The 23,165-nt window shown below is 38.2% G+C and overlaps 2 protein-coding genes and 1 long non-coding RNA gene across 5 annotated transcripts in view; 1 reads left to right on the forward strand and 2 right to left on the reverse strand.

The window, feature by feature from the left end:
* The window catches only part of IPO8 (importin 8), a 134,430-nt gene extending 125,352 nt beyond the window's left edge, over positions 1-9,078 (reverse strand). For 2 of the 3 annotated variants that reach the window (XR_004229479.1, XM_031938115.1), the window contains exon 1: positions 8,539-9,078. Coding sequence is in view for 2 of the 3 variants with exons in the window: in XM_031938115.1 (XP_031793975.1) it covers positions 8,539-8,622 (84 nt within the window). In the remaining variant the exon portion in view is untranslated. The remainder of the gene's footprint in view (positions 1-8,538) is intronic. The other variant, XM_031938112.1, reaches the window with a different exon arrangement.
* A 595-nt stretch (positions 9,079-9,673) lies between these two features.
* Positions 9,674-11,106, forward strand: LOC116419577. Its single transcript, XR_004229826.1, has 3 exons — positions 9,674-10,123; positions 10,456-10,571; positions 11,027-11,106. It is a non-coding gene; the product is annotated as an uncharacterized LOC116419577 (long non-coding RNA).
* Positions 11,107-12,592: 1,486 nt separating this feature from the next.
* The window catches only part of CAPRIN2 (caprin family member 2), a 109,196-nt gene continuing 98,623 nt past the window's right edge, over positions 12,593-23,165 (reverse strand). The window contains exon 19 of the mRNA XM_031938122.1: positions 12,593-12,679. Within this exon, the coding sequence (XP_031793982.1) occupies positions 12,660-12,679 (20 nt within the window). The 3' untranslated portion in view covers positions 12,593-12,659. The remainder of the gene's footprint in view (positions 12,680-23,165) is intronic.

Consider the following 23,165-nt stretch of genomic DNA (forward strand, 5'->3'; position numbering starts at 1 on the left):
CAAAGAAAATTAGGATAGTAAAGTTATGTTCACTATATTGGTTCAATCTAGCTATAAACAAATAATTTCTCTCCAATTATTTATTTCCACATTATTTTGTAGCCGTATTTGTACAAGTACAAAAACTGTCTGGAGAGGTTAATTTCCAGATATTCAATACATTTTATTATCTTAAATAGAATTTATTTATTTACCTTGTCCTTTATCTTGGTTTTTCAGTAATGTATTTTTGAAGATTAATCATATATCCTGAAACTACTGTTTCAATGTTTTTCATTGATTCTCTCGAGTTTTTTAAGCAAACCTCAAGGTATGAAAATAGAGATAATTTTCTTATTTTCTATCTACATTTATTCCCTCGATTTTTTTTCTTGTCTTATTGTTACAGGTAGTATTTTTAGGACTAATCAAATAACAATGAAAACTATTACAAATACAAAGCTGAATCTATATTTTACATTGTAATTTTAGAGTACCAATTAGTACTTAGATTAGGATTCATTATATTAAACAAGGCCCTTTTATTTTTATTTTATATTTTAACACAGAAAGGAAACTTTTGTTACTAATGTGATTAATTTTTCTAATAGTTTTCCTAATGTAGAATCATCGTTGGATTCTGAGTATAAATCCTTTGAGAACATAGCAAATAACTTTTCAAATATGTTGTTGCTGTCTCTTTGCTAATTCTATACTCACTATACATAACACGATTTCTCAATTGTTTCCTTTTCTTTGCTTTCTTTCTATGCTAATCATTTCAGAGAAATAGGCTGCTAAGTTGGCTTCATTTTTTTTTTCTGCACAATTTGTCATTTGTTCTTTAAATATTTTATAGAAGTCCCTTGCAAAATATATCACATTATTTATCACAGGTCATCAGGAACATTCACTGATTTTCTGTTTCTCTTTCAGGAACTAAGTGATTAGGAGTCTCCTTTTACTGTTTTGTTAATATCAGTATTTCATATTTTTGTAAAAATCCATTTTATTAAATGCTGATGACATTTTAATAATTTTATTTAGCAAACAAATCTGGAGTTCCAAATTTCTAAGATTGGCAACATGACTAAAAAATTGCTAAGTGTGGTGAGATTTTAGGGGAACAGGCACACTGATGCATTGTTAGTGACACTATTAATTAATAACTCAATTAACAAGCATTTATTAAGCACCCAGGAACTGGACTAAGTGCCAGAGAAACAAAGATCAGATTCCCAAACTCACTAAATTGTGCATACTCAAGCCAGTTAGATGCAGCTAGTGGCGAATACCCCAAAAACATCAAAGAAAGAAGAAAAGGGCTAACTTATGCAAAAAAAAATATATATATATATATTTATGGCAGCTCTTTTTGCAGCAGCAGGGAAGTAAAAATTTACGGGGAGGAGAAAACCCATCAATTGAAGAATGGCTGAGGAAATCACACAATATTTTTGTACAACAAAAAATGATGAAAAGGATAGTTTCAAAGAAACCTAGGAAGATATACACGAACTACAGGAGGAAACTTGGTTCTTTAGAGAACCAAGTGAATTCTTTGTACAATAATAACACTGAAAAGAAAATCAATTTTGAAACTCTTTAACACAAATGACCAACCACTATTCCAAAGAATAGTAGCATTCTACCTACTTCCTTCCCGACAGAGATGGCAGACGAAAGATGCAGTTATTTTTCTTTTCCAATTTGAAGATGGATGGAGGGTTAGAGCAGCCAATCAATCAATAATGGAATTCCTCCTATAACTCCAAAATTTATATATCTTGTAATGTAATCAGGACCATTAACTTTATAAAAATCCTTGTCTTGCTTTGCTGGGCTGCTAACTACTTCAGGGAGCGTGGCCTTCACACTGAGTATATAAATCTCATTAAAATGCCTTTGCTTGAAATTAGAAGAACAAAGGATAGTTTACCTCTCAGATCTATGGAGAAGGAAGGAATTTGTGGCCAAAAAACTGGAGTTCATTATTGAACACCAAATAGATAAATTTGATTATATTAACAAGTTTTTATACAAACAAAACTAATGCAGACAAGATTAGAAGGGACACAATAAATTGGGAAAATATTTTTATATTCAAAGGTTTCGAGAAAGGCCTAGTTTCTAATAATTATGTAGAAAATTAACTCAAATTTATAAGAAATCAAGTCATTCTCCTGATAAATGGTCAAAGGATATGAACAGATAATTTTCAGATGAAGAAAGTAAAAGCATCTAACCATATGAAAAAGTGTTTTAAATCTCATCAATGGAGATTTAGAGAACCTTTTCATATGACTTGGCGAAATCAGTTCCAATGGTCTTGTGATGAAGAAAGTCATCTGCAACCAGAGAGAGGACAGTGGGAATTGAATGTGGACCACAACATAGTATTTTCATTCTTTTTGTTGTTTGCTTGCATTTTGTTTTCTTTCTCTTTTTTGTTCTTTTTTGATTTGATTTTTCTTGTGCAGCATATTTGTGGAAATATGGATAGAAGAACTGCACATGTTTAACATAAAAAATAAAATAAAACAAAAAATCTTACATGACCAAGTTTATGTTCTAACCTGGTGTAACCTTTAATAGCCACCTCTCTCTTGACAAGTCAATTCACAAGTTTCTAAAAATCATTAGTCACAGTGGTTTAAGTTCTTAATTAAATTATTATAGTTGGTATCTTGATCACTTCTGTGGCCAACTTTCCATTTTAAAATTTTTCAATAACTTTTGAAATAATCCAGTTAAATTTCTTATGAACAGTAGTTATATACTTTTCTCATTTTCAATCTTTGTTCTTGTTTATTATAAATTCTGGCCTTAGCTTGGAGGAGTTAAATGATATAATAAAAATTAATAACAGAAAACTTTTAAGTCCCTAACTGACAACTTCTGAGAAAACACGAAAGCAACAGGAAAAAATTAAGCTTAGACCAATATTGTATATTATATTGGTCTATTATGGTATACACACACACACACACACACACACACACACATATACATATATAATAAGACCAAAAAATGCAATTAATTGTATACCACACAAACATGGAATGACTATGAGATTTATAAAAGATCACTCCAAAACAAATTCACAAGCAGGACCTTTCTGAAGGAAGAATTATTAACAAATCAAGAGATAAAGACAATCACAAATGATAAAAACAGTTTCTATTAAATGATTAATTAATTTAAAAATTTTGCACATACAAAATCAATGCAAATAACAGAAACTGACAGTTGGAAAAAAAATCCTGGTATCAAATAACTCTATTATTTCAAATATAGAGAGAATTAAAGTAAGTATATTGAACCAAAACCTATTCCTCATAGCAAAGTAATCAAAGAATATGAATAAATTGTTCCCAAAAGAATTCTAAACTATTAATATGCGAAAGACGGTTACAAATTACTTTTAGAATACACAAATAAAATTTTTAGCATTTGACTTGATCCAGCAAATACTTAGATAAGTGAAATTCCCATTACTACTTATTGTAACTCATGTCAGATTTATGTTTCCTAAACTCCTCATCTATGTCCTCTTTCTATCCAGACTATCTAAAACCTATTAACAATGACAAAGTCACTTATATTTTTGTCTCCTTTGACCTTTAATTCAATACTCACTTTCATGTTTCTCCACTCTGGGCTCCTGATTTCACTTCATATAAGCATATTTTCTTAATATGCAATGTTAATCCTAATATACAATGTTTTTTTCTTGTATTTTTTTTTCTTTCCTTCTCGCCTCTTCTTCCTCCAAGCAGGCTAAAGATAACAAAATGATGTTTTAAAGGTAGGTCTGACTATGTCATCCTCCTATTCAAAAATCTCCAGATTATCAGTATTACCTCCAAGATCAAATATAAGTCATTTATTTGTATTTAAAACTTCATTAACCTGATTCCTTCCTACATACCCAGTTTCCTCACATTCTTACTCTCCTCTATGTACTCCATAAGCCTGGTATGCTGGTATACCACTGATTATTTCCATACATAACACTTCATTCTCCAAGAGATCAGTATGATTGTTTGACAAAAAAACACATATTTCTAATCATCATCATGCACAATGGGAGTAGTATTAATGGGATCAGTTGTAGAAAAGAAATCAAATATCCATCAAATTTGTTTTGTTTTGTTTTGTTTTAAGCATTAGAGGATACACAGAGGAGAGAAATCCTATGAATTTAATTAGGATGGTAAAAAGTTTGTTCAGAGAATAGCTCCAAACATTCAAAAGGGAATCGGTTTAAGAGAAAAATTCTACATATGTGATGAGTAGGAAATGATTCACACAGCATTCAAATTTTTATAAACATCAGAAAATCTCTCTCTGACTTTGCATTGGCTATTTGTATGCCCGAAATGTTCATTCTCATCTTCCAACCCTGATCTTTGGCTTCAGACCCCAGTGAAATAAGCCCAGAAATCTGAATCCACAAGTCCCAGAAATAATTGTGCCCCTCAGCTACCAGCCCTGTTTTCAGCTTGGTTCTCTTAGCCCCATCAATGAGGGCAACAATCCTTGCAGAGAAGGGACCTGGCATCCCTGCCTCCACTAACCAGTTAAACTACCAAAGGGCACCAATTGTCAGGTAAGCCCACCAACCCCAGGAAGAGCAGTACTATGCTGCCCCAATACTCCTGGCTTTATTAAGAGACTAGCCCTTGCAGCCATGGTCCAGGAAAATAATCCTTGGCAGATTCAATCTGGTGACTTTCTCTGAATATACTGCAGTACCACAATTACTTTGCTTAAAAAAAAAAAAAAAAAAAAAATAGATCTCACTCCCAAAGTCCTCAGCACTGTTAAGTGGTTTAAAATAAAATACTGATATGAATTTATAAGTGGAAATGATTTCAAAGAAGAGCCATTACTACCTACTTAGTCTCAGCAGCCTCAAGACTCCTACTTCTTTACACTTGTAGATGAAACTTCCTACTCAAGCTATATTTCCCTGTTAAAATCTGAGGTACTTGAGAGCAGTGAACTAGCTTACTTTTCTATTTGTATCACCAATGCTTAGGAAGATGATGAGAAAGCAGACATCTAGCATTTATTAAGTGCTTACTAAATCCAATCACTATGAGCAGTAGATATATAAATATAAGCAAAAATACAGTCCTTACCCTAACAGAAAGAAGTTTAAAGACATTAAGTAACTTACCAAAGTGGTAACCTCTGTAATATTAAAAAAGAGCAAGGATTCAATCCAATGTTTAAAATTCAACACTTTTTTATGAATATGAAAAATATTAGCGCAAGATGAAAGGCATGGGTAAGCTGCAATCTGGTGTCAAAAAGCATAGATCCTTGCAAATACTGAAATTCATACTCTGAAGATACAGTGCTACAATTCACAATACTTTTTACAGAATAAAATATTTTGTCACATAAAAGTCAGTCAACAAGCATTTACAAAATGCCACCACCATAGCCACCTACTACTACTACTAACAATAATAAAATAATAGCTAATATGTAGTACTTTAAAGCTTGGAAGATGTTGGGCATGTTTAACATCCTCACAACCTTGTTGTGAGGTAGGTGCTATTATTTTGCCCCCTTTTACAGATAAGAAACAGAGAGTTTAAGTAACTTGCCAAGTATGTATCTGAAATTAGATTCTAAATCAAATCTTCCTGACTCAAGTTCCCAGTTCAATCCACAGCTACACCTACTTGTGACACAGGCCAGAGACAGGTGTCCACTTACTTTCCAAGAACTGAGAACTTGCAAACCTCTAGAACTAGCTTGGAAAAAGAAATTCCTGGCAGGAATGAAACAAAGTCTCTCTCAAAGAAGGGTTGGGGAAGATGAGGCTAGCGATATCTATTATGCCTCCCTTGCAGCCAGGCACAATTACAGCTCCTTGCAACATGTGGTCCCTGCCTCCACTCGGGGCACCATATTCTTATATACAGTTGTTCAGTCCATAGGTATATAATTTTTGGTTGCTTCTATTTTTTAACATATTTTGGTATTCAGGAGCTAGATTTTGTCCTAAAAGCTAGAACAATTTACGTTTTGTCTCGTGAAGTTTTCATTTATGATTTCTTGAACATATCTCCTAAAAACAGGCTTTTTTTAAAATTGTTTTTAAAGGAGTCTAAAGCCCATTGTGTTTCAAAAGGAGCTTCCTGACTAAGCCTGTAAGTCCAAATTACTCTGGCTTTCACAGAATGGTTAAAAATTGTTTTGTCCTTTCTTTAGAAGAGAATCAATGATATCACCAGAGATGTCTAAACTTGCCTGTGAATGACATTTAGGTGAGGCAGAGTTGATATAATGTGGTCAGCCTTATTCTTCCAAAGTCCTTGAAGTCCAGCAGCAAGACAAAAGTCAGAATACAGTGGATGACTTTGGTATCTTTCTCTAAGTGGTCCATAGCACCTACTTTAGTCAACTGGTTCAATCTTAGCCCTAAACTGAAACCCCAATGGTTCATTGTTTAGGTTTTGGTGGCTCAGAATAATAGTGAATAACATTTGTTTTCTATTCCAGAATAGAAAGCCAGAAACTTTTCCAGTCTTCCCTCTCAGATAGATATTTTTGCGACCATAAATTAGGCCACCTTTTGTCTCAATTCTTATCTAAACCTTACTCATGGAATGAGTTGCCTCAGACAAACTGAGGCCTGGGAAAGACCTTAATTAAGAAACATCAAGGGCATCCACTGCATCCCAGAACCTTGATTTTTGTTTTGCCACTGACTGGAGAAGGGATTAAAGAGGTAGACTTTGCAAAGCTGTCTCACTTAAATCCAACCGAAGAGCACATTCAAGAAATAACCCGCATGATATTATTAGTCCTCATAAGAATGAAGGTTAAACTATGACAAACAAGATAATATACAAAATAAACTGGAGATAATCTGAAGGAAGGCACGGATATTAAAAAGGTGTTGAAGGTCTTGCAGAAAGTCACATTTTAGCCGGGTTTTGAGAGCAACCAGAATACAAAAATGATTAGGGCAAGAAATACAAGCAAAGGGGAACAACAGCCAATGAGAATACCCAAAATCAAGAAGCAGAGCATCTTGTGCAAGGAAAACGAGGCCATCAGTGTAACTGATTCACAGAAGTAGATATAAGAAAGTAGTAAGGTTAGGAAGAAAATGAGGAACTAAAATATAAGACTGGAAAGGTAGGAGGGCCAAGTTATGTAGAGCTTTAAAAGCCAAACAGTATTTTACATGTAATCCTGGATATTAAAGGTAGCAACCAATGTTCACTGAATAGGAAATGACATAGTCAGACCTTTAGGAAGATCAATTTAATACCTGATTAGAAAATGCATTGGAATGGGAAGACAAAGTGGAGAGGCAAATCACCAGAAGCAAAGTGAAAAGAGTCTCTATCAAGATGGTGTTAATAACAAATAAGAGAGGATATTAATTATAAATGTTAGGAAGGTAGAAATGGCAGAACTTGGCCACAGATTGGTTTGAGGGGTAAGGTAGTGAGACAAAATGAGGATTTGAGGATGCCACTGGGGTTGCGAGTCTTTGGTAAACAGGAAGATGAAGATCCCCTCAAGTGAAAGGGAAGTTTTTCAAGGAAAAGAAAATGGATGTGTTGACTTTAATATGTCTACAAAGACATCCAGTTCCATAAGGTAGTTGATGATCAAAAGTGGAGATCAGGAGAAAGGCTAAGGCAAGAAAAATAGATTTGAGATTCATGCATAGAGATAAATGAATCCACTGGAGTTCAGGAAGGAAAAAGAGAATAGAGAATTGGAGGGACAACCAGAGAATAGCATTAATAACGACTAAGCAAAGGAGACTAAAAAGGTTTGATACCGTAATCTTTAAGAGGTATCTAAAAGATAAGAAAAAGATAATTTGGTAATCTGAGAAATTTTGAGGAAAGGTAGCTCAGAATTTAAATCCTACTCTGGGAAATGAACAAGGCTATTTAGGATATACAATAAACAAAAGAAAAAAAACTACTCTTCTGGAGTACAGAATATTGACTACTGCAAAATCTACAAGAAACTCTATCAAACCTATCAAGTTACTTGATCAACACTAACACTCCCTTTATAAGCCACACTGTTTAAAAAAAAAAAAAAATCCTTTTCTATCCCTGCAACATTTCTCAGGGCTCAAGCAAAACTCAGCTAAGAGAAGACACATTATCCCAAAGCGGCAATGAGGAGTGGGCAAGGTTTTCCATAAAAACACCTAAAAAGGGCAGGGCCTAGACACCAAATTGTGTTTTTAGTATTTTTTCACACTTCCTCGCCCTCACCCCCGCCCCCCACCCCGGGTTGCAGAAGCGGGACGGACAGAAACTGCAGGTACCCAGCACTTTGGGATTTCGAAAAAGCTGCTAGGACAAGGCAAGCCAGGCGGCGGGAGGGGTCGGGAGGAGGAGCGGACAAGTCAGAGCCCAGGACTCGGGACAGGTGCCTCAGCGCCCCCAAACACTGGGAGGAGGCATCCCCAAGACCCAGCCCAGGCGCGCAGGGCAGCCAGCTCAGAGGAGAGGCTGCGGCTCAGGCAGGCCCCGAGGCCGGGGGAGGGGCCGCTCTTACCTGGTTGAGCTCATTTTCGGCCGCTATCCGCAGTTTGGGATCTATGGTGCCTTTCAGCGCCTGGATGATCCGGTTGGGATCCATCTTCTCCCTCGCTCAGGAAGAGAGGACTCTACCGCCACCTTCTCCACAGGCCCGGGCAACAGAAGTACCGGCAGCTTGGATTTAATCTCCCCCGCCTTCTCTCTCCTTTGTGCCGTCTACCCGAGGCCCAGCTCCGGCTACTGGCTCCGGCGGCCGCCGCCACCAGAAACTCCGGGCAGCGCCGTCCGGACTCGCTGATACCTTTCTTTCCTTCCTCCTCCCACTCCCCCAACTCCCTCTCCATTCACCGGTTTGCGACACCTGTGACGGGCGGGGGAGGGGTGGAAGTGGAAGGAAAGGAAGAACTCCTTCCTTTACGGCAACCGCTTTCTCTTCTTTCTTACTCCTCCTCCCGGGGGTGGGGACCCTAGTCAGGAGGCGGCCATGTTGTTGTACGGAAAAGAACTTCCCGCTTTCGGAGGGAGCTGGAGCTTAGAGAGAAGAGAAGTGGTCCTCTTCAACCATTCAGCTCCTCCTCCCGGGGGGGGGGAACCCTAGTCAGGAGGCGGCCATGTTGTTGTACGGAAAAGAACTTCCCGCTTTCGGAGGGAGCTGGAGCTTAGAGAGAAGAGAAGCGGTCCTCTTCAACCATTCAGCTCCTCCTCCCGGGGGGTGGGAACCCTAGTCAGGAGGCGGCCATGTTGTTGTACGGAAAAGAACTTCCCGCTTTCGGAGGGAGCTGGAGCTTAGAGAGAAGAGAAGTGGTCCTCTTCAACCATTCAGCTCCTCCTCCCGGGGGTGGGGACCCTAGTCAGGAGGCGGCCATGTTGTTGTACGGAAAAGAACTTCCCGCTTTCGGAGGGAGCTGGAGCTTAGAGAGAAGAGAAGTGGTCCTCTTCAACCATTCAGCTCCTCCTCCCGGGGGGTGGGAACCCTAGTCAGGAGGCGGCCATGTTGTTGTACGGAAAAGAACTTCCCGCTTTCGGAGGGAGCTGGAGCTTAGAGAGAAGAGAAGCGGGCCTCTTCAACCATTCAGCCCTTCCCGGGGTGGGAACCCTAGTCAGGAGGCGGCCATGTTGTTGTACGGAAAGAACTTCCGCTTTCGGAGGGAGCTGGAGCTTAGAGAGAAGAGAAGCGGTCCTCTTCAACCATTCAGCTCCTCCTCCCGGGGGTGGGAACCCTAGTCAGGAGGCGGCCATGTTGTTGTACGGAAAAGAACTTCCCGCTTTCGGAGGGAGCTGGAGCTTAGAGAGAAGAGAAGTGGTCCTCTTCAACCATTCAGCTCCTCCTCCCGGGGGGTGGGAACCCTAGTCAGGAGGCGGCCATGTTGTTGTACGGAAAAGAACTTCCCGCTTTCGGAGGGAGCTGGAGCTTAGAGAGAAGAGAAGTGGTCCTCTTCAACCATTCAGCTCCTCCTCCCGGGGGGTGGGAACCCTAGTCAGGAGGCGGCCATGTTGTTGTACGGAAAAGAACTTCCCGCTTTCGGAGGGAGCTGGAGCTTAGAGAGAAGAGAAGTGGTCCTCTTCAACCATTCAGCCACTGCCTCCTTCATTGCCCGCAGGTTAAATCCCAAACAGGGCAGATCTTGGCTCTTCTGATGGGAGAGGCGCAGCTGCTCCAGTGTCTGACCCCTAGGAGTTAGAAAATTGGAAAGGAGAAAACGGCACCGCATCCCTTTGAGTTTTAAGAGGGGGAATGATTATTTTTTCTGACATTATAGTTGGCAGCTCGGGGGATCCGAGACTGTTCGACTCCTCTTATTTAAAGACCCCAAAGTGTATTACGGCAAATATTTAATAACCACCTGGGAGGGAGCGAGGAAGATAATGAATGTACTCACGAAACACCGAAGTTTAACTTAATTAATAATATTTCCTCCATCTCTTTCTCAAGTTAAAACAACCAACAAAACAGACCGAGTTGTCTCCAGCGCGGGTCCTCCTCTCCCCCAGCACAATCCAGATGGCACTGGTGAAAAATCTGCATCCTCTCGGATTAAAATGCAAAGAGTAGGAGCCATTTTCAAAATTATTCGCTTTGTGGAAACCAAATCAGAATCAAAAATAAAGGCAAAATGAACTTTGTCCAAGTGAAGTAATTAGCACAAAAAGAGTTTCTAGACCATTTAATGAAAAGTGAGTTATTAAGATCTGGTTAATCAGATTTGAGTGCAATCCTAACTGGATGAGAGAAGTTTATAGAAAAACTAAAGTGCTTGATGAATTATTTGGTTCTTTTCTGTGCTTCTTAATGATTGATTGATTAAAAGTGTGTGGTTTAAAATATTTACTAAATATCCTTAAAAGTCACCTCCACTAGGAGATCCTGAATTTTGACTAATAAAACTGGCAAAAGTCTTTCTTCACTTTAATACACTCTACCTGCCAGTGAGGAAAATTAATTTCAATGATATATTATTTCATTACTAATGTTAATTTGTAATATTTTCTTCTCTCTTCAAAAGGCAAACTCTTAGACTAGTTTACAGAGACTTCAACAACAATACTATATGATGACCATCCTCAGCAACGAGATCAACCAAATCATTTCCAATGGAGCAGTAATGAACTGAACCAGCTACACCCAGAGAAAGAACTCTGGAAGATGACTAAAAACCATTACATTGAATTCCCAATCCCTATATTTATGCACACATGCATTTTTGATTTCCTTCACAAGCTAATTGTACAATATTTCAGAGTCTGATTCTTTTTGTACAGCAAAATAATGTTTTGGTCATGTATACTTATTGTGTATCTAAGTTATATTTTAATATATTTAACATCTACTGGTCATCCTGCCATCTAGGGGAGGGGCTGGGGGGGGATAAGAGGTGAAAAATTGGAACAAGAGGTTTGGCAATTGTTAATGCTGTAAAGTTACCCATGTATATATCCTGTAAGTAAAAGGCTATTAAATTAAAAAAAAAAAAAAAGACTAGTTTACAGAGAAAACCCACTTGTGGAGGAAATGTCATTCCTGTCTCTCCCAGGAAGAGGCTGTTGCCCTTTCTATTTGTCCTGTAAAACAGCAATTAAACCGAGTTAGTCAAGGCTACCAAAAACTATCAAGAGCTACTCATATGACTTTGTTCTCTACATTAGAATTTGGGGTGTCCTAGCTCATAAAGGCAGGGGAGAGGAAGGGGAACAGGCAGAGTGGTTCAGATCAGAATGGCTCTCCTTGACCAGATTACTGGAAGCTGCTAAATCTCATGATCAGGTCTGTTCCTCAGCTGACCAAATTCACCCATAATCGATAAGAACTGAGAAGTCAATCTGCCTCCTCATAAAATGTCACTTAATAGTATTTTATTTTTTCCAATTACATGTAAAGATAGTTTTCAACATTCACTTTTGTAATATTTTTAATTCCAGTTGTTGTTTTTCTCTCTTCCTTTCTTCTCCTCTCCCCAAGACAGCAATCCAACCAATATAGGTTATATATATAGAATCATTTTAACATATTTCCATGTTAGCCATTTTGTGAAAGAAAAATCAAAACAAAAGAGAAAAATCACTAAAAAGAAAAAACAAACAAAAAGATGAAAATAGTATGCTTCAATCCACATTAAATCTCCAATAGTTCTTTCTCTGGATGCAGAAGACATTTTCCATTTCAGTCTTGGACTGGATCACTGTAGATCAGAGAAGAGTCAAGTTTCTCATAGTTAATCATCATACAATCTTGCTATTACTGTGTACAATGTTCTGGTTTCTGGTCACTTCATTCAGCATCAGTTTATGTAAGTCTTTTCAGGCTTTTCTGAAATCAGCTTGTTCATCATTTCTTATAGAGCAATAGCATTCCGTTACATTTAAATATCACAAGTTATTCAGCCATTCCCCAACTGATTGGCATCCACTCAATTTCCAATTTACTTTCTCTTCTCCCCCTAAAGGAGTTGCTTTACAACCCCTTTGCTACAAATATTTTTGTACATATAAATCTTTCTCATGATCTGTTTGGGGTACAGATCCAGCTGTTGCATTGCTGAATCAAAAGATCTACACACTTGATAGCTTCTTAGGCATAGTTTCAAGTTGCTCTCCAGGATGGCAGGTTCCTCCTCCTTGAATATCCACCAGTCAAGATTGTCACTTGCCAAGGAAAGTTCCTGTCAGAAGGGGAAATGTAGAGATTTAATGTGACACAAGGTTGCCTATTTGTCTTTGGTCACCAAGAGAGATCACTGACAATTTTTTTAATTATTGGCTGACCTAATTAATAACTTGATTTTTAATACCCAGAGCTTTGTCTCTTGGAATTTTATTCATGACATCCTGTCAATAAATATTTACTAAGTGCCAAGTACTATGTATCAGGCTGCTATACTAAGCCCTAGGGATACAAAGATTAAAATATAGTCCTTGCTCTCAAGAAACTCAATTGAATTGAGGAGACAGCACACATATAAATATGTACACACAAGTAATATATACAGAATAAATTGGAAATAATCAACAGAGAGAAGGAACTAGAATTAAGGATTACTATGTAAGGCTTCAAGTTGCTGACTCCCCTGTCCTTCACTGTGAAAAGTTCATTATAAAATTTTTTCAGATCTTTTCCATTTCTCTTCTTTTTATTATTTCATTTTCATATTTAAATGCCCTTGGAATGACTTTTCTTATTTGGACCTCTTGCCAAACTAACATTTATTAAGTGCCTTCTATGTACCAGAAACTGTGCTGAGTGCTGGGAATTCAGAGAAAGGCAAAAAAAAAAAAAAAAAAAAAAAAAATCTCAGTCCTCAAATAGTTAAAAATCTAATGGGAATACCACATACAAATTAACAAGTACAAACAAGATATTTCCAAGACAAATAGGAAATAAACTCAAAGGGAAATCTAACTAATGTAAACAGGTCTACCTATCCATGACCAGATCTCCTATCTATGTCCCTTACCATGTGTGTTGATGTAGCATCCTTTAATTCGTTACATAACCAAAAAGGCTACATCTTTAAAAGTGGCTAGACTGGAACAGTTCCTTTCCTTTGAATTCCTTCCTCCTGACTCCATAGGGCGAAGATTATACTTCATCCATAATGTGGGTTCCATAATTGAACCAACAAAAGGAGAAGAATTTTTTTTCTTTTCTGCTCTTTTACCCAACTTCAAGAAATGGGCCTAGGAGTGTTTGTTTCCTGTAAAGTACAGGCTAGTTCCCTGGAGGTCTTCAGGATCAGCCAGAGTCAGGATAAATCAAAGTCCTTGGTTTTTAGGGGGAGAATGCTTTTCTTACTGAAGTAAGAGCAGCAGCAACATACATTTGACACATAGTAGGCTGTTTTTCATTCCCTGTGGCAAAACTGTCCATCCATATCTCATAAGACTCAACTAAGTTAATGCTGGGTACTGAAAAGGCAAATCTTTTCATATACTCCTTATCTAGAGGGATAGAATAGAAACAATCCTTAGTGTCTATAACCCAGAGAGGCCATTCTTTAGGCAATTGAGTAGGAGATGGAAGTCCAGGCTGAAGAGTTCCCATAGTTTCCATCTGTTATTTTTCTTAAATAAGTTACGATCCTTCATTTTTCAGATCTCTTTCTTACAACCTTCTTTAAATCCTTGGAATTCCCCTGTTTTTGTTGTAAGTGTCCTTGGTCAAGTTGCTCATGTATTAGATATTTCTAATAAGGCTTGAATTTTATCGCTAGCTAAAGGCCACTGTTCTACCCACACTGGTGTATCAGTTTTCCATTGAATAGGAATAGTTGAGAGTGTTAGCAGGCCTTCAACAGCAGCCCTGCCTAAAAAACCCGAAGTACTCATTTGTAATCCTAACTGTTGTAAGATTTCTCTTGCCCACAGATTGATGGGGATTTTTTCAACTATAAAAGGAGTAAAAACTCCTGTTTTACCCTCAAATGTCCATTTCAAAGGGATAGCACTAACTTTAGTTGCTATTGATCCTCCTACACCAGACATGTAGGTGTCTACCTTACTCTTTGGCCAGTGACTGGGCCAGTTGGCACCTCTAATGACTGTACGATCTGCACCAGTGTCTACCAATTCTTCTAATGGTGTACCATTTATATAAATAGTGAGCATAGGTAGGTCAGCTGTGTATTCCTGGATTCTGCTGCTTGGAGTCAGAATATGTGCAACTATCACCAGATTGCCTATTAGGAGTCTGTATCAGTAAACCTGATGTTATTATGTCTCCTCGTTGATAAATCATACGTTGTCTACCTGTATTAGTGACTGGGATATTATCTACACATTCCCCAGTTTCCCACAAAAGTGTATAGATGGACATTGTTTTGTAAGCACTCTCAGGAGATGAAATGGTCAAGAGTACTGTCCCTGGAGACAAGAGATACATAGGCTGGAGAGGAACAGATTAGCCTCTCCTGGGGGTATCTCAGGAGTTCCAGCTGCATACAACTCTGTTCTCCCCAATTATAATCCCTTTCTCCCATCAGATTGCTTCTTGGCTGATTGGTCATGTCTGAGTATTGAACTTGTAAAGACTCTCTGGGTGTAGCATTGGCTGCCATCATGCCCCAAGTATTTTTTGCTTTAGGCCTTGGGCCTGGCCACCTCCCTCCCATCCCCTTCCCCTGAATCAATCTACATTCTGATGCCCAGTGGAAGCCTCTGTTGCATTTTAAACACGGGGTTTTGGGTCTTGTTCTCCCACCCTGTTTTCTCACTCTGTCTATATGCCAATATTGAGCTTTCAAAACCCTATTTTACCATACTGAAAGCATTGATGAGTCTCTCTGGAAGTCCCTTGCCAAAAGGGACCCTTTCTTCCCATGTTCGGATCTTGGAAAGCCTGCATCATAGCCTGGGTAGAAAAGGTATTTGTGCCTACCGTGACACAGCATCTTATGATATCCTTTAAAGGAGCATCCTTGTGAAGCCCTAGTATAATTCTTTTACAAACATCATTAGCATTTTCTTTAGCAAGTTGCCTTATCATAATTTCTGTTGCTGCATTTTCACAATAGTTTCTATGACAGCTGTCTCCAGAGGTCTTACAAAATCAGCAAAGGGTTCATTTGGACCTTGTGCTATTTTTGTGAAGGATTCTCCTCTGTCCTGTTTACCTGGAATAAAGTGTCAGGCTTTGATAGCAGCAGAAGCAATTTGCTCATATGCTGCTATGGGGTAAGTAATCTGTGCTGAAGTGTCTGCATAAGGACCTACATCTGTTAGTTGGTCACAGGTGATTGGTATATTAACTCTCATTTGCCCATTTCATTGGGCTTGTATCCTACAGAGTTCACTATATTCAGAAAGCCACAACAAGTTTTGTCCAGGTTTTAAGCATGTCCTTGCTATATAGATTTCCAGTCACTTAGGGGTTAAAATTTCATAAGCCAAATTCGGTAATAACATCTTAACATAACATGATGTAGCCCCATAAAGAGTGCAAGCTTTTTTCAGGTCTTTGACCATTTCTAGATTAAAAAGGAGTGTATCTTCTCCTTTCTTGACCTGAAGAGTTAAGCTGTTCAGTCACAAGATACATTTCTGTTCTCAAGTCAGCTGTATTCTGCCTTTCTTCTTTGGCTTTAAGTAATGCTTTTACAATAGAGTCATAGGGGGATGGGGGAGTGATTGCTGAGGGAGAGGTGCTGGTGATATCACTGCCCCTCCCACTCTTCCTTCTCCCTCCACCTAGGAAGGGGTAAGTTCAGGGGAGAGGGTCAACAGCCTGCTGGGGTGTAGGCAGAGTTGAAGCTGGGCTGTGAGAGTGAGAATCACCAGGCCCTTTAAGTTCACTTAACTCCCCATGCCTTTAGGCAATATTTTCATGAACTTCTCCCTTCTCTTCCTCTTTCTCCTCATACTTCCTTATCTGTCTGTTCTTAAAACTTTTCTTTTTTCTAGAACTTGCGGGATTCTTTAAGGCCAATTGTATTATGTTGTTTATATAAAGTGTTTCCTTAGAAATTGAATCAGGATCTTTATCATTGTAGTATTCACATAGTTGATCTCCTACTAGTTTCCAATTATCTGCCTCTATTTCTTCTTCCTTGAAGAACCAAGGGGATGTGCATTCTAATGTATCCAAGAGTCCACTAATGTGTTCCCAAGTTACAAGCAAACCTTGCCTCTTTATTAGTCTAAGTATGCTTTCTACAGAACTACCTCGGGGTGGGGGTAGGGCTGGGAGTAGGGGTGGAGGAGAATCTTTTCCCAATATCTGTCCCATTTCAACTAGAAAAGGAAAGTTGCTAGTTTAGCCCTCAACAAAGTAAGTTCCCTGTTTATTTATTTTAATATTCACCCTATTTCCTGGTCACAGGGACTTCTCCAGTGAAATTAGGGGCTTTGGTCCACATGCTAGGTGCCAAATATAAAGTATGGGCTGTCTCTCTGGAAGGCCTCGGGGTCAGCCTGAGTTGGAATAAATAAAAGTCCATGGTCTTTAGGGGGAGAAGTGAAGGAGGCAGGCAAACTGCCACATGGCTTTGCCAAAGATGTATCCTGGATTCTGGAGTCTGGAGTCTCCAGGCTCTCTCCTCCTCGTCCTGCCACCAAGTGACTCTGGCCTCTCTCCCCACTACCCTCCAATCCTTGCCTATGTTTATCTTAACACCAAACATTCAGTAAGCACCAATGGTGAGGAGAGCCATTATCCAAATATATGCTAATAGAGTCATTATCTCAATCAAATAGGTAATTAGCCTTAAGTGCTGGGTTGTCTGATTCAAGCATACCTTTTTGGAGTTTCAGCCCTCTACAATTTCCTGTTCTGTTTTGTTTGTCCTCAGTTTTAGGTGCCAGTTATGATTTTCACTGTACCTAGAAGTTTTAGTCATGGCAACTCTGGAGCCAGGATTGCAGGAGAAACCTACATCAAGCTAGCCAAATCTAAGAGGAAGCCCAGAAAAGCCATGATACTTGAGACTTTAACCCAGGATGAGTTAATCCCGGAAATGGGATTGTATGTTCTATAGTAGTGTTATCAAATAGAAATGGTACCATTAAACCTTATATAAGGATCCCTCCTCATTATTTACTTATTTAATGTGAAAACTACATATTAACATGATTTAAATTCTATTGTTTTACTTTATTTTGTTAAATAATTCCCAACCCCACATTGGGTGCCAAAATATAAAGTCCTCGCTAACTTTCTGGAGGGCCTTGGGACCAGCCCAAGTCCTTGGTCTTTAGATGGAGAAGTGAAGGAAGCAGGAGAGTCGCCACACAGCTGGTCCAAGATGGAGTCTGGAGTCTGAAATCTTCTGTAGCTGAGAGCTACTGCTAAGAGCTGTGGCTGAGAGAGCCCTCTATGTCTGGGACTCCCTTAAATATCCCAGCACGACTACATCACCACAACACACTGGGCATGTGCAGCTTTAGAACATCACATCACCATATTACCTTAAGTATAGGTCAACTAGATTGACATCATTATCTTACATCAAGTATGTATCTCACAACAAGTAGATACTTAACTACAAGGACCCCGTTGTCCTAGATTCAAGTACATTCTTTCAGAATTCAGGACTGCTGTATCTCCTGCTTTTTTTTTTTGTTTTGGTACATTGGTGATCATACCCTCCCTGACTTCTCAGGAAGGGAGATGAGAACCCTAAAAAGGAGGGGATCACATTCTCCCTGACTTCTCAGGAAGGGAGGGGAAACCACCAAAAGGAAAGGGAGATGAAAACATCAAAAGAAAATGGGGAGTCAAACCAGATATTAGCGGATTTCCTCTGGGAGTGTTGTGGCCCATGTTTGATACTTCTGCTCTAAAGGCTAATAAAGCTAAGCTATGGGGCTAATCCTTTCCCCTTTTCCAGAGACTGCAGAGGTATACAGTTGTGATTTTGAAGAAAATCTTCCTTTGAAAAACTAAATCCTCTGTTGGTGGTTAAATAGAACTAGAATTGGGATGCATAGGACTACTGGGATGCATAGGTTTGCAGCATTTGTAGAGAGGGTTGTACATCCAACCCTACAGGAGGGGTGAGATATAACCTACCAGGAAAAAGAGGCCAGGGTAGTCAGTGGTACATTAAAATGGACCAAAGCAGAAAGTAGAAATGTGTGCTCTTTCCATCAATCTGAGTCAAACAATGACCACATGGAGTTTGGCCTGGGACTTATTGGTGGCCAAGCAATGAGAATCAGATTGATTTTGGTTTAAGGCATGGGACAAAAATTGAGTCTGTATATGGTGAACTTCTTTAGGTGAAGAATATGTCTTTTGTGGGGGCAGGAGGTATCTCTAGCATATAACAGATGGTAAATAAATGTTTCTTGAAAAAATTGGATTTTCTTAGGAGAGAAAAGTGGTTGAGAAGGTGCTGTTTCTTCCAAGATGAAGTCTTCCCCTTACAGATTTATTTATTTATTTATTTATTTATTTTTGGACTAAATGAAAGAGGAGAATCTTTGCCTCAATTGCTACCTAGCCTTAATTATTGAATGAGTGCTGCCTCATTAAACTGAAACCTGTTGGAGATTTAGCTTTAAAAGACCAAGGTCTGCCATTGTATCCAGGGACATTTCCAGAAATTCTGATCTATATCTGGCTATTGGACTCAGAAGCCCTGGAGGGGAAAGTGACCTTGCACAGTCTTCCCTCACTTAAATCCAATTCACTTGTGTGTGATGACATCACTTCCCTGATGTCATGGTCCTCTTCAAAAACAAAGGATGAACAACAAAATGGACTAGAAAAGGTTTCTTCTAACAAGTGAGTTTTTGCTAGAGACTTGAAGGAAGCTAGGAGATACAGTGAGGAGGGAGAACATATTGTGTAGAGGAGAGAGCCAGCCAGTAAGAATGCCCAGATTCAAGGAACAGCCTGGAGGCTAGACACACAAAACACAAAGTATGTAAAAAGACTGGAAGGGGTGGGGTTGTGGAGAACAGGTTATGAATGATTTTAAAAGCCAAACAAGATTTTGTATTTGATCCAGGAGGTGAAAGTGAGCTTCTGGAGTTTATTGGAAGAACAAGAGGTGTGACATTGTTAGACTTGTTCTTTAGGAAGATTAATTTGATAACAGTAGAAAATGGACAGGATTTGAGGCAAGTAGGTTTATCTTAAGTCTCCTTGTTATGCCAATTAATTTATATCAATTAAATTTCTTATTTAATCATTAAAATCAGTAGCACTTTTAAAGCTGCACAGTGCTTTATTTCATGTTATGGCAGCAAGTGGGTCCTAAAACAGAACTCCTAAATCAGAAAAGGGAGTTTATTATTAGTTTGAGGTTTTTTGTTTTTTTTTTATTATTATTTTCTGTTTTCTGAGGGTAAAGGGTTTTTGAAAGGACTGATGTATATGTAATATATCAAGGACAAGGAATCATGTGCCAACCTTATTCCACCCAGAATAATACCTAAGAAGCTGTTGTAGTTCAGTCAAATATGATTCTTTGTGACCCCCATAGTGTTCAAGGGCTTTTCTTGGCAAAGATATTAGAGTGATTTGTCATTGTTTTCTCTAGTAGATTAAGGCAAAAAGAGGTTAAGTGGCTGAAGTCACATTTGCATTCAGGTCTTCCTGGCATCAGACCAGTGCTGTAGCCACTGAACCACCTAGCTACCCCACCTAAGACATAGCGATCACTTAATAAATGTTTATTGAATTGAGTTATTAGGACATTTTCTGAAGTTCTAAGCATTTCTATGACCATTCTCATCCCTTGTACTCATCTTATGAACTAAGTAAGCCCCCCCCAAAAATAGTAAAAAGGGTCTTTCAAATGATTCATTTATGTAATATGAAAACTGAAGGGCCATAGTATTCATAAATACCTCAACAATGCTCCAGTATGCTTCTTAAAAGCTGGAGTGGCTTTTCTACTTTTTCTGCTTTTCTACTTCTACAATTAATAAAGATTAATCCTATAAGATCCCTCAAAAAAAAATCCTAAATATAAACACTGGTAAGTTATGCCCCTTGAGACCCTGTTTTACTAGATAAGAAAAGACCAGGTTCACTTGAATTCAATGAATTGCTGAAAGGAGAAATTTAAGATTTAGAGCCCAATTAACTTGGCACTGATTAATTCTGCTACTGTCACTTAGTCAACATATTTTGAAACTCATTGGTTAATGAAAATTTCCAAGGGTGAAACCAGATGCTTAAAAAATCAAATGCTTTCATAATACTTCCTAAAAAAAATAGCTCTAAAGATGGCATGGAATAGCATGTGTGATTGATATTATTTATTAATTAGAAAAGCATTCATTAAGCAATCTATCAAACACTGAGTTAATAAGAAGGGAAGCTTGGTAAGAGTTAGGCAATGGGAGTTATGTGTAAAAAGGGAAGGTTCATAACTAGGCAAGGCCACCTCTTGCAAGTACTGAATAAAGTTGGACAAGGTGTTCTCCTGCTTCCACTTCTCAAACAGATAGATAATCATCATGGAATAGAAATTTAAGAAACACAAAAGACTTCTGAAATGAGACATCACGGCTCCCTGAATTATCAAATTCAATTCCTTTCTCTGTAATATAGTGAATTTGATATGTCTAGCCTTAACATTAGGAGATAATATATCTCCTAATGTACAGTGAGTGAGAAAGACCTAGTTTCAAGTTTTGCCTGTCTTACTGTGTGACTAACCACAAACAAGTCATCTATTACTCCCAGGCAACTCTAAGATTAAAAGATACAGTGATCTGGATGAAATTACATATATACTTCTATATTCTTCTTCTCCCCTACCCCAAAATAATAATAATAACAACAACACTTTAGCACATATTTTTTACAACCTTAGTGGTCATGAGAATAGATTTGATTTAGGGAAATAGTCAAAATATATTTGAAATTAATACTGAGACAATAGTTGAAAAACACTATTTTTAGTAAAATATTAACTATACTAAAGAGAAATGAATAACTTCTACAACTCATAAAATTCTTTTGGAGACAATTCCACATCAAAAGTTGTTGTGGTTTTTTTTTTATTGGAACCTGGCAACATTGTTAAACTAAGTGAAATTGTCCAAATTTACCATTTTGAAGGACCAAATTCATATGGAAGATTGAATTCTGATATTAAACCCTTGGTCATGCTTACCTGTACAATGTCCTTCTTCTGTTCTCTTCTATGCATTTTTAAAAAGTATTGTACTGTCTTAGTTTCCTTTTATTGTCCTGCCTCAGTTTCCCTAAATTGTTTTGTCTCAGTTCCTTGAATTGTTCTGCCTCAATCCCCCTAGTTGCAACCTCCCTGACTATTAGGACTGATATAATTTAGACTGGCTATTTACAGTCATAAAATGTAAATGTTTAATCTCAGATAAGGGAGAGATCTATTTCAGACATCCTAAGTCCTCCTAAGTTGTCAAGAATTTATGGTCCTTGTGGCTCTCTTCAACAGTGAGATGAGCGAAATCAGTTCCAATTGTTCAATAGTGAAGAGAACCAGCTACACCCAGTGAAAGAACTATGGGAAATGAGTGTGGACCACATGGACCACAACATAGCATTTCCATTCCTTCTGTTTTTGTCCACTTGCATTTTTGTTTTCCTTCTCAGGTTATTTTTACCTTACTTCTAAGTCTGATTTTTCCTCTGCAGCAAAATATTAATATGTATACATATATTGTGTTTTACATATACTTTAACATATTTAACATGTATTGGTCTATCTGCCATCTAGGGGAGGGGGTGGGGGGAAAAAGGGGATAATTTGAAACAGAAGGCTTTGCAAGGGTCAATGCTAAAAAATTATTCATGCATATATCTTGTAAATAAAAAGCTATAATAAAAAATATGCATTTAAAAAAAAGACTTTATGGTTCTCACCCCCCTACCCTGTCAGAACCAGATTGATGTTCCTGGAAATCCCCACTTGCTGGTGCTCACTCTACTCCCGCCCCTTCTGCCTTTGTGCCCTATAAAAATTCTTGGAATCTCACATTCGATGCTGAATTCTTTGAGATGAAAATCCAATTCAGCACTGGGAGAGAAATTGATTCTGATCTGCACCCCAGAAAATCTCTTCCTCTCATAAATTCAAATAAAATATTAAAAGCTCTCTAAGCTCTATCTTGCCTCAGTTTCTCTGGCATTACAGTGTTTTAATGGCTCTATTATCTGGCCTCACTTTTGCTACTCTTTCATTCAAATTCACCTTCCAATTAACAAAACAAGAGAAAAAATTTTTAAAAAGCATTATATGCATAGTCAAGCTAAATATCCATATTATATGCTTCTTTCTGCACTTTGAATACATTTCTTTATCATAGTTCATGAGGAGACACAGTTAATGTCAGCATTAATCTGAGTTCTCACGTTTTTCAAAGTTAATAGACTGCCTTTTTTAATATCTTGTTAATGGTCCCAACATCTCAACATACATCTTTGTTCCCAGCTTTATTTCCCCTCTGCCTTTGAGAAAACCCTAATGTCATATTTCCCCTTTAAAAGATGTGAGTATGATGAAGAATTTTGCTATGACCTTTTCAGGAGTAAGCCTGCTATGAAGTAAGTCTCTCTCCCTCTCCAGTGTCTTTCCCTTTAATGGCATCTTTCTCCTTACTATAGTTACTTAGTCTGCGAAACTCCTCTATGGATTTAACCTGCCAGCCAATGGCATACTCAGACCTCATGACATATTCCTTTAATGAATTCTTCCAAAGTCCTTTCTTTGGTAA

The sequence above is a fragment of the Sarcophilus harrisii genome, chromosome 5 (assembly GCF_902635505.1).
Source record: "Sarcophilus harrisii chromosome 5, mSarHar1.11, whole genome shotgun sequence".
Classification (NCBI taxonomy): domain Eukaryota; kingdom Metazoa; phylum Chordata; class Mammalia; order Dasyuromorphia; family Dasyuridae; genus Sarcophilus; species Sarcophilus harrisii.